Source organism: Hirundo rustica, chromosome 21 (genome assembly GCF_015227805.2).
Source record: "Hirundo rustica isolate bHirRus1 chromosome 21, bHirRus1.pri.v3, whole genome shotgun sequence".
NCBI classification, from domain to species: Eukaryota; Metazoa; Chordata; class Aves; order Passeriformes; family Hirundinidae; genus Hirundo; species Hirundo rustica.
Genome location: NC_053470.1, coordinates 4,054,403 through 4,065,611, shown reverse-complemented (window position 1 = coordinate 4,065,611; position 11,209 = coordinate 4,054,403). Strand labels below are relative to the sequence as shown.

The following is an 11,209-nucleotide window of genomic DNA, read 5'->3' as shown; positions in this document are numbered from 1 at the left end:
CCCATGAGCGCCACTGACCTTTTGGGAGGAGCCAGAGGAGCAAGAAGATCACCCATTCAAAACCAGTTTTATTTCATTTTTTGTAAAAAAAGAGTAAATAAAAAAGGACCTTTTTTTTTTTTTTTTTTCCCTGCTCAGGTTGTAACACCCACCAGCTGCTGTCCTCAGTGCCTGCATCTGCAGCACTGGAGGGGAGGATAGACCATTAAGACCAAAGCAATGCACGAGGTAAAACCAACAGTTAATAGCATCTCTGCAGGGATGAAGCTCAGAATAAAACAGCCTGAAGTCCTTTCCCATTAAAAAGAGCTAAATCCTGGCTCAGCACTACCCCTGTGACAGAGGAGAGACCTTTTGCCCCCTGATGGGTTAGCAACAAATTCATCTGAAACCGTTCAAGCCCACAGCCGGTGCCCCTTGGCAGAGCTGCCCCTGACCAAGCTTTTCCTCAGCAGGACTCCAGTCCCCAGCAGCACGAAGAACACGTTGGTCAGTCACCTCCTGCCCTCCAGCCTTCAGAGCACATTGGCCATCAGAACCAGGCAAGGCAACCAAAGCTTTGCAGTCCAACAAGTGAGGAGAGAAGAGCGAAGAGCCAGCAGAAGGGACACACTGTGTGCCCAGGGCACCGAGGCATCTGGGCTTGGGAATCGGCACACGGTGAAGAAGCAAGCCCTTTGTGCCGTAAGCAAAGAGGGGGAATTGATTTTCTAATCCTTTCATGATAAAGGTTAAAAAGAGGAGTGAAAGATAATCTGGGTGGACTATTTGTTCTCATTTAACTGAAGGTCAAGCCAAGCATGTGGCCAGGTTAAAACAAAACACAGACCTTCAGAAATTACTGATCTGACTGTCCCCATGCAAACCCATTCACATGGGCTGCGACAAAGCCACTCCTCCAGGCAGCAATACATTCTTCTTTTAACTGTCAGGTAACAGCTTCAGCCTTGGGAGAAAAGGAGCAAAGAGGCAGTACATGAGGGGAGAGAAAGGTTATTCCACCCTCTCTGGGTGAAAACGGACCAAGGAAGAGCCAGAAGCTACAGCTTCCCTGAAGATACCACTTCTGTTGGCATCATGGTGCTCAGCTTTAGAGATCAATCCAGTGCAGGGACAGTGAGGCACCCTGCTCCTCTGGCAACCCTTAAAACAGGATGAAGAGGGGCACCTGAGCAGGGCAAACACCCACTCACTCATATAAACAGCAGAAAAGAACTTGGAACTTGCTGGCTCCTCTGCCATGCAGCCAGTCCTCCTCTTCTCCAGGCCTAAAACTCTTCCCTCCTTACTGATGAGGTTGCCTGCTTTGGACCCAGTTGCTTACTCCGAGCTCTCTTCTACCTCCTTTTGTTTCTTCTTCTTCTTCTTCTTGCTGCTGGTCTCACTGGTCTGTGGAGAGGTTGGAAAGGTCAGGAAGCCACCAAAAAGGAACCCCTCCCTGCTCATTTCAGGAGGAACAGCTCCACCCCAGAAGCAGTGCAGGCTCCCCACGGCACACTCCAGCACCGTCCTCCACGGGGACCCCTGACAGGGCACCAGAGCACAGAGGTGACCTGGCAGGAACCCACCACCTGCCCTATCTCCCACCACCAGTTCAGCGTAAAATGCAGCTCTAACAGATCCCTTTGCTGTGGAAAAGCCTGGCACTCTGTGGACACGCACTGCAGCCTGCTGCTCCCTTAATCCTGGCGGTAATTAGGGACAGACAGCAATCCTACCATGCTGGACCATACCACAGCAGTACCCAGTTACACACCCTCTCTATTTGTTCTTTACACACCCTCTCTATTTGTTCTTTACATACCCTCTCTATTTGTTCTTCTCCACTCTCAGCTGCCTCTTTGGCTTTCTTCTCCTTCTTCCTCTTTTTCTTTTCCTTTTTGCTCAGCTCCTCTGGTGGTGGGGTGGCAGGGGACGGTGGGGTCACAGCTTCCTCGTTTTCACTCTCCGAGTCTCGCTTTCTCTGTTGGGGGAACACATTGTCAGACACACCAACGCCTTCCAACAGAGCTCAGGTGAGGGGAAAACTGATTGCCTGATTAAATATCATTTAATTTAACAACAGGATGGCTTGCAGACTCTCCAGCATACACTGTCTAGGATTTCCTTCTGCCAGAATTACCCCCTGCATTTTTCAGTGTTTCCTGTGTACCAGATATTAGTTTAAAACGTTGCTGCACCTTTCCAAGGGCAGGCAAAAGCCCTGAGTTAGGCAATTTTAGGGGCAACTCTTGCATGGACATTTCTGCAGCTCTCTATAGGCTCCAGAGAGGTTCTCTGGTTCAACACATCTTCATTGTGGCTTCATACAATGTATTTTCTTGTGTTGAATATGGTCAGGACCACGAGCTGCAAATTGTGCCCTGGGTGGTGGGAAATTGCTGGAGCCCCAGGCAAGGAACAGTGAATGGGCACTGACCTTGTGCCTAACAAAAGGCATGGGAAAACCCTGGACTAAAAATCGTCATTGCATCAAAATGCAGGTGTCCAGGTATGTGCAGATAATGGGAATAACAGGGGCATAAAGTAAGAGCCAGACAGCACTGGCAATACTCACTTTTGCAGCTCTGTCCACCTCTGAAACAGCTTGGTGATCAGCAGCTGCTTCTTTCTTGGAAGTATCCCTGGAAGAAGAGATCCCAAGGCTGCACAGGACAGTGGTACAAATCCCTGTCCCCTGACAAGGGCTCTGTCTGTGAGCACCCCAGGAGCTGCCCGGGGCAGTGGGTGTGGGGGAGACCTGCAGCCTGCACAGGGCCAGCTGGGCTGGGCAACAGCACGGCCTCCCCCGTTTACTCTGGCAGACTGACTCCCTCTAGAACCACAGCAGGCTAAAAAGGGATAACTGTCTGCTCCAGGGCCTTTCCTTCCGACACTGCCCAAGAGCAACACACTCCCAAGAAATGAAACTGCATCCCAACAGGTCCGGACAGCTTTGGGCCCAACATGATCCATGCACAAATAGCAGCATCCAGCCCTCGCTGCACAGAGCTCCCCTCTGAACGACCCTGTGGGAGCCACACACCTGTAATCCACGTATTCCTTCTTCCAGGACTCTGGTGTGCTCTCATTGGGCTTTCCATGCTTGTCCAGCAGACCCTTCTGGATCATCATCTTCTTCTGACTGGCCTGCAAGCAAAGTGCAACAAGTCAAACTGCAGCTCCAGGTAGGAAAAATCCTCCCTCAAGCTAAGAGGAGGGAATCCAGCAACAAGCCAAGCCGACAGCATTACCTATTTACCACTGTTCCAAGGACCTTAAAACTAATGAGACAAAACTTCCCCTGCACAGAAGCCTTTATCTCAGCCAGGAGGCATTTTTATCATTAAATAATGGCTAATTTGATGGGGGAGTCACAGCAGTAGTAACACGACTGCACATCATGGAGTCTGGCTCTTTGGGTTATTCCAGCTTAATGACCTGCAGCATTTGAGCTGGACCACTTGTTTGTGAGGTTTTGCAAAGGATTCCAAAATGCTTGAACTGTCCTGCATTACCCCACCTTTGCTGTGAGACAGGTGTGTAGGCAGCCCCAAAGCTTTCCCCTGAACCACAGCAATGGGGTGAGCCACAGGAACTCAGCACTGAGTTCTGAGTCCAACCTGCATCAGGCCAGCCTGGCTGCTGTTGAGCTGCTACCACATGCCAGGGGTGGGAGAGGAACCCAGCACTGTGTGCTCCCACTGCTCCTGTCCTTCAGGCACAGTTGTGTCTCACAGTGTGCATTTAGAGCAGTGTTGCACCAGAAGGAAAAAAACCTCCTGCCCAGCCCCTCCAGAGCCATCAGCATGGGGTGATGGATGAAGGTCATCTTTGCACAGAGTGCTAATGCCATCCACTTCACATCATTTGGCTCTTCACCAGAGGAGGGCTGGTGCTGTACACATCTCAGGAGCCCATGCCTGAACACCAGCATTGGCCCCCAGGCTCTTTGGGGAGGGAAAGCCTCACTCCCACCAGCACTGGGCTGCCACTGGCACTGGGAATTGCCACCAACACAGAATTACAGCAAGGCCCTGAAGAAGATACAGGCACAGCTCTGCTCAAGAGTCCCAGATCCCCGTAGCCGGGCTCCCACCACTGCCCTGGGACTGACCCCAGGCCCACAGCAGCACTCACCTTGGGACCCAGCCCCCATTTCCGGGGATAGGTGTCTCTCTCCATGATCACTCTCTTGATCTTTGCCACGATGCCATGGTCACACGTAGAAATGACTGCTGTGGTCATCAAGGCAATGGCTGCAGAAGCAGGCATGGAGGTCAGTAACTCCTCAAGAGCAGAACTGTGGCAGCCTGTTCTGCCTCTGTCAGCACAAAGGTGACCAACACCTCCCACCAGTGTCACCCCAAGGACTCTGCCTGTCACACAGCTGCTCTGAAGCCCCTGGTGAGAACTGGGCACCCTTTCAAGTCAAGCTGGCAGTTGCTGGAGTCCCTTTGCACTGATCTACCAGGAGGTGTGATGTGCCTGGTGGCAGCACGTGATCAGACACCATGGCTCGTCCCAGTGAGGATGGAGCCCCCAGAGAGGGGCTCCAACCCTGCCAGCATTGCTCCCCTCCTGCAGGCAGCCAGCCACACAGCACAGCAGCCCCCAGCACACACTGGGACACTGCGGGATGTCTGGAGGCTGCACAGCACCCAGACCCTAGAACAGGAGCTGGGGTGCTGCAGGAGGGCAGCTCCACTGCACTCAGAGAATGGATAAACTGTGTCATCACCTCACACACAGCACACCTGAGCATCACACAGCTCCTGAAAACCCCTCACACCTTGCCAGCACTGATGCAGCCACTGCTGCTTGACATCCTGCCCAAAAACAGCTGCCTTGGGCCCACATTCCCTATCAGGGAGCACTAATTAAACCTTCTGCAGACTGGAAATAATTTGTGGTGCCTTTACTGTCACACAGTGTTATTCCTGCAGTTAGCTGGACACAAGGAGAAGGAGGCATTTCCTACCTAGGCAGATGGCTTCTCCTTTCGTGGTGATGACAACAATCTCCTGGTTAAGCTCAATCCCATCCTCATAGCGCAGAACACCTGGCAGCATGATCTTGGCTCCATAGCAAATGGCATTAACCTGAGAATGCAGGCAATGGGAGGGTTTACAAGCTATTATGAGTTACCAGTCTCTAATTTTTAGCTTCCCACTGCCACTACCACCCCAGCAATACCATCCCAAAGTAACTACTGATTTTTGGCCACTACATGAAACTTGGGAGCTTTGGAAGGAGAAAGCAAAGCACCTATCACAGCAAACAAGATTTGAGGCAGATCTCTCATAACCATCAGCATCCTCTGTCATTTAATTCACGGCTCCTGCATCTCAGTGCTGCTCTGGCAGCAGCCCATATGAGGTTCTACATGAACCATCATCAGGACAGCACTGCACATCGCACAGCTCCTGTTCCCCTGTGCATTCTGTCAGCTGCACAAGTCAGGAGGACACTTTGCAGTCTGTCTGTGCCCTGGCACTGCCTCAGGAACTCACAGCGCTGTCTTTCATGACGAGCCTCTTGTGTGAAGTCAGCAGCTTCTCCAGGGGCAGGATGACCCTCCGCAGGTAGCTGTCATCCTTGTTGTTGTCGTACTGCCACTGGGCATCCAGCACGTCGTGCATGGTCACCATGTTGTCCTGCAAAGACAAAACCCTTCGAAACTCTCCCACCAGCCACCAGCTTGAAACAAGCACAACAGCACAGCTGAAGTCCAACAGCAAATAGTGTTTGAGGAAGGGAGTAAAACCAGATGCCCACCATAAGCATGAAAACACAAGAGAGGAAAGGATACTTTCCATCAGCCTGGCTTAAGCTACCAGACTTTGACCTTCCTAATCTCAGACAGCATTTGGATCTACGGTCTAAGGTCTGCCCACATGAAACTTTTAAATATGACCTAACTTAAATTCCTGAGGCTCTTAGACAAAAGGTAGCGACCAGAAGTCTAAATTAACCAGCTCTTTAATCTGTGACATGGAATAAATTCTGAGGCAGCTCTGAGCACCCAACACCCGGAATTCAGAATGACCCAGTGATTATAGCTGTGCTAAGAGCACAGATGGGTGGGGAAGCACTTGCACTCTGATACTGCTGCTTTACAAGAAAAGAAATTAGTTCTGGAGTTTGGACCAACAGCAGGATCTGTCTAAGACCAGAGTGAAAACACTGTATGAGAGTCCAAGATCACACAAGACTATCTCCCAGGCTCATTCCAATGAACCACATTCCCTGAGCTGTGCTGACTCCAGGCAGTCACTTCACACTCCTGACCTCATGGGACACTGGGGTCTGTAGGCTGAGAAACACAGGTGACATAAAACAAACTTTCAGCCACCACAGTGCACTTCCCAGTCACTCACTGTCCCAAAGTTTAATTACCAGAACAGGAGCAACATCCTGAACTGAACTCAACGCTTTGGTTACAAACCACCTACAGCAAGAGCTCTCACTGCCTGGGGGCTATCCACAAAACTCCTCCCAGAGCCTAAACCTGCTCCTAACGCTGTAGAACTCACACAGTCCTAAGAACTCGTGCAACTGTGACTGTTTCAGATGGGCTGTTCTAGTTTGAGGTGCCACTGTACCGTCTCTCCCAGGATGCCGGAGCGGACTCTGCGCAGCTCCTGCATCTGGCCCCCCACGCCCAGCAGCAAGCCCAGGTGAACGCAGAGGGTTCGGATGTAGGTGCCTGCTTCACAGCTCACCCAGAAGATACCTGAGAGGCGTGACAGGATGGAGAGGTTTTAGGCAGACAATAAATAAACCACATCCTTCAAGAGATGCTGTACACCCAGCCCTTCCCAGAGCCATCAGCATGGGGTGATAGATGAAGGTCATCTTTGCCCTGAGAGCTAATGCCATCTAATTGACATCATGTGGCTCTTCTGTGAAGGGTGCAGCAGTACAAGAGATGGGATTTGCTTCCCAGCACACCAAAGCAATTACTGCTGGACAATGGGAGGATTTCGGTCTTACGACATCTGCCCAAAGCAGCCCACTTCACAGAAAATTTTATCAGTTGTCAGTTTTGTAAGAAGAAGGCAGGAAAGCCCTGGTTTACCTAATCTTCTCTCAGGATCATACTCCACCAGCTTGCTCTCGTAGATGGTTCTGACTCGCAGCTGTCGTTTGACAGCAGCAATGAGGGGTGGCCGCTGGAACAGGGCACCTGTCAGGGTTTCTATGGCCTGAGAGGGGAAAGAGAAGTGAGAGTTTACACCTGTGCCCTAACGCAGGAGCACCCTGGAGTCCACAGCAATTGTGTCCACTTCCAGGAGTGAGAAACCACAAGGTTTATCCTGACTTGGTGATGCCAAATAAAGCAAATCCAAGCCAGTGATGTGGCTAAGATGCCAGTGAGCAGAGCCAGGATTTTTCCATGAGATGGCAGCATGTGATCAGACACCACGGCTCGTCCCAGTGAGGATGGAGCCCCCAGAGAGGGGCTCCAACCCTGCCAGCATTGCTCCCCTCCTGCAGGCAGCCAGCCACACAGCACAGCAGCCCCCAGCACACACTGGGACACTGCGGGATGTCTGGAGGCTGCACAGCACCCAGACCCTAGAACAGGAGCTGGGGTGCTGCAGGAGGGCAGCTCCACTGCACTCAGAGAATGGATAAACTGTGTCATCACCTCACACACAGCACACCTGAGCATCACACAGCTCCTGAAAACCCCTCACACCTTGCCAGGACCAGTGCCCAGCACTCTGCATGCCAGATGCCAGCGTGGCTAAGAGCACGTGAGACTTACCCTGGCCAGCTGAGCCTCACTTTCAATGGCATTGTGCAGCCGAACAATTCCCACATACTCTTTGCCTGAAAGAATGACAAGAGCAGTCAGGAGTGGCCGCTTGCATTTGATGTTGACCTCAAGGTCCATCCTGCTTCGTAGGCACACGTCCCCAGAACCCTGAAATCCTACCACCTCTCCTAGGAAATGGGCATGGTTTATTACAGAGTTGGTTATTCTTCCAGGGAAAGGAATCTAAGCTACATTTATTTCTTCTCTGGATGGGTAGAGGCTGAGGCAGTAGGTTCAACTGGTGCATAAAACCACATCAGAGGTGTTTTCACTGACTTACAACAATGAAAAAAACCACCTGAAACAACATGGATGTGGACTCAGCGGCTCGGAATAACCTGCAACCCTTAAAGTCAAGGCACTGAAAAGCAAGATTGGCCTTTTCAAGTTTTAGGAATCTCCATTTTGTCTCCAAAAGCACTTCACACATCCCTACTCGCTGCTAATGGCCCTGGGCATCAAACCAACCTGCGCTCTGCTGGGATTTGACCAGCCGTGTCGCCCTCTCGATGCACACAATGAGGCACCCAGTCACCTTGGGGTCCAGGGTGCCACTGTGCCCCGTCTTCTCCACCCGCAGGATGCGCCGGATCCACGCAACCACCTCGTGAGAGGATGGGTTGGAGGGTTTGTCGAGGTTAATAAAGCCAGACCTGCAGTGCAAAATGGCAGGGAATGGGGGCTAAGCATCAGGGCAGACATGGCAACAGTGCAGTAAGTTTGAAATACTGTCCTGGCTGCAAAGAAATGTATTTTTATACAGCCAGATAAGCAACGAGCCTCCCAGCAGCTCTCAGTGAGCCCATGCTGACCTGCTCCATGCACAGCAGGTGATATAAGCCACAGTCAAGGAATTCTCCCCCGCCTTATGACCACTCTTCACTTTAAAAAAACCCCAAATTCTATAAACTCCAAACACTTTCAAAGCCCAGCAGGCCAAGGGACTTTTCTGAAGACCCCAGAGAATTTTGCACGTTCACCCACAGACCTGCTACAACCTCAGGATAAAGAAAACTTTATAGGGAGAGATCAGTGGATCCTATTTAAATGTTTACTGATTATGGCAAGGCACTGAGTGAAGAAGAAAGGTAAAAGGGGAATCCAGACAGAAGATATTTTGAAGGTATTAACTGTGAAAGAAAAATAAACCCCTATGGCCTGTATTGCACTCACCTAACATAGTCAGAAATCTCTCTCTTCAGGGGATTAGCACCAGAAGGAAGAGGTGTGTAGTGTGCTGTCCTCACATTTAACTTGTCAAAGTGCTACAAAATCCAAGCAGAAGGTACAAGTCTTTTTAAGCTCCCTTGATTTCAGTATTGCTGTGCTGCAGTACATCTCCCCAGATTTACCAGGTGTGATTTGTACATTTAAGTGACAGAGCCGCTTCCAAAATGAAAATGACACGACAATGAAACCACGATAATATTTTTAAAAATCGAGGAAAATAGAAATCCTGGACTGAGAGATGGGAAAGTAGCACAATGCCCTGCATTGACAATGCAGGAAAAACTGAACATTCCCCAGAAACTCAGCAGAACCAACCTGGAAGTCTACACACACCACAGGCCAGGGTCAGACCCAAAAATTAAAAACTCAAGAAATATGGGTGGGATCTTTCCAAGGCACAGGAAACTCACAAAAACGTGGAACTATACTTCAGGGAGAGACTCCGTAACCCGATTTCCGCAGGCAGAGCACCACGTGCGCCGCTCCCCGCAGCGCGGGCTTGTCCTCCAGGGGCAGAGGACAAAAGGAGCGGGAGCACGAGTTGAGCAGAGCCCGCCTCACCTTCAGCAGCAAGGGCCACTGCGACGTGTCCAGCTGGGCCACCCGCGACTCGGGCTTGATGAGGAAGTCCTCGGTGTGCTGAATGTCCTGGGGGGGTGAAGCGAAGCGGGATCATCGAGGGGGAACCGGCGGGCCGCGCTCCCGCCCTCTCCACGTGGCCCGAGAGGCTCCGCTGCCAACCACGCGGTGCGGCCCGGAGCGGGGCGAGCCCGTCCCAGCCCAACCCACGGTGCCCGGAACGCTTCTCCACGGATGGGGCTGGGGGAGCTCACCCGGCACGCCGAGCACGGCCCCGTAACACCCCCCCCGCTCCGCTCTCACCGCTACATCTTCATCGGCGAGCGCCCGCTTCTCCTTCTTCCGCCGCCTCTTAACGCTGGAATCTGCGGGAGCGACACGCCGGGAGTGAGCGCGGCAAAGGCCCGGGGGGGGCAAAGCTGCTCGGGGGGGGCAAAGCTGCTCGGGGGGGGCAAAGCCGCCCGCGGATCCTTCCCCGAACCCTTCCCGCGGATCCTTCCCCCGAACCCTTCCCGCGGACCCTTCCCGCGGATCCTTCCCCCGAACCCTTCCCGCGGATCCTTCCCCGCGGACCCTTCCCGCGGATCCTCCCCCGCGGATCCTTCCCCGAGCCCTTCCCGCCGCCCTCCCCGCGGCCCCGCCGGTCCCCACCGCTGCGCACCGTCCCCGTCCGCCATGGCCGTGCCGCGTGCCGTCCCCGCCGCTCGCAGCGCCCCGTCCCGCCGCGCCCCGCGCCGCCGCGTCACCGGCACCGCCCCGCGCCCCTTCCGCCGCCCTCGGAACGCCCGCCCCCGCCGCGGAGGCACGGTTCTGCTGACCAGTTTCGTCGATTGGAATTGTCAGAAGGACGCGGATCTAAAGGAATTTCGCCGCGTGGGTGTGGTATATTTCTGTTTGTTGTTGTTTTTTTTTTCTTGTCGGTTTTGTTTTTGTCTGCCGGCCTGGCGCATCCACGGCTAACTTAGCTATAAAATAACATCCAGTTCGGGTCCGAGCCTTTCTCAACTATCATTTTTACCTTCTCAAAAAGAGGCTTGTGGTATTTAAGGCTTCTTAAAATTACCGGCTTCTCTTGTTTGCGTTTCAGAGGGGAAAATGGCAACTTCTTCATTATTTGAGTGTGGAAGGTGAAAAACACTTGAAGAACACACTGGAAAAGCCCTTGAAAAAATTGCTGGCTCCAGACACAAATATTAAAATTAGATGCAATACTTCTGTTTAACAGAATTACATTTTACCTCTGGCTTCAGGTGTACGAACGGGATTGCCCTTTTTCCAAAAGCCTCTGCCAGGTCTCTGGAAGTGCTGACTGAGAGTGTTTCACTGACCAGTAGCTGGGTACCTTAGAATTGCTCTTTTTCCACCCAACATGCACATCCTTGGGCCATCTCCAGCTTCCAGGATAAAGCCTGCCCTGCTTGAGGTTGTACACTAGCACTGGAATTTAGCAAGGCCTGTACCCAACAGCTGAGTGCACCAAAGACAGCAGGGTCTTTTCTCCTTTAAAGACCAGCTGCCTTCACCTAAATGTCCCAAGAAGCGGAAAACAAGAGACAGAAGCAGGTGGAAAACAGCTGAAAAGAAATAAGCGAACAG

At 52.1% G+C, this 11,209-nt stretch overlaps 1 protein-coding gene and 5 non-coding genes across 6 annotated transcripts; all 6 read right to left on the bottom strand.

Moving 5' to 3' along the window:
- Window positions 1-50: 50 nt before the first annotated feature.
- On the bottom strand, window positions 51-10,337 carry DKC1 (dyskerin pseudouridine synthase 1). Its single transcript, XM_040083740.2, has 15 exons — window positions 10,275-10,337; window positions 9,917-9,978; window positions 9,596-9,682; window positions 8,978-9,069; window positions 8,273-8,457; window positions 7,754-7,818; window positions 7,061-7,187; window positions 6,585-6,715; window positions 5,493-5,636; window positions 4,961-5,081; window positions 4,120-4,238; window positions 3,026-3,129; window positions 2,558-2,624; window positions 1,805-1,963; window positions 51-1,389 (listed from the first exon to the last, which is right to left on the bottom strand). Exons 1-15 carry the CDS (start codon window positions 10,288-10,290, stop codon window positions 1,321-1,323), a joined length of 1,548 nt encoding a protein of 515 aa, XP_039939674.1. The 5' UTR covers window positions 10,291-10,337; the 3' UTR covers window positions 51-1,320.
- Window positions 3,779-3,854, bottom strand: LOC120762180 (small nucleolar RNA SNORD83). Its single transcript, XR_005703858.1, has one exon. It is a non-coding gene; the product is annotated as a small nucleolar RNA SNORD83 (small nucleolar RNA).
- On the bottom strand, window positions 4,481-4,725 carry LOC120762184 (small nucleolar RNA SNORD17). Its single transcript, XR_005703862.1, has one exon. It is a non-coding gene; the product is annotated as a small nucleolar RNA SNORD17 (small nucleolar RNA).
- Window positions 6,287-6,421, bottom strand: LOC120762182 (small nucleolar RNA SNORA36 family). The gene has a single exon (XR_005703860.1). It is a non-coding gene; the product is annotated as a small nucleolar RNA SNORA36 family (small nucleolar RNA).
- On the bottom strand, window positions 6,805-6,880 carry LOC120762181 (small nucleolar RNA SNORD83). Its single transcript, XR_005703859.1, has one exon. It is a non-coding gene; the product is annotated as a small nucleolar RNA SNORD83 (small nucleolar RNA).
- On the bottom strand, window positions 7,394-7,638 carry LOC120762183 (small nucleolar RNA SNORD17). Its single transcript, XR_005703861.1, has one exon. It is a non-coding gene; the product is annotated as a small nucleolar RNA SNORD17 (small nucleolar RNA).
- Window positions 10,338-11,209: the final 872 nt, after the last annotated feature.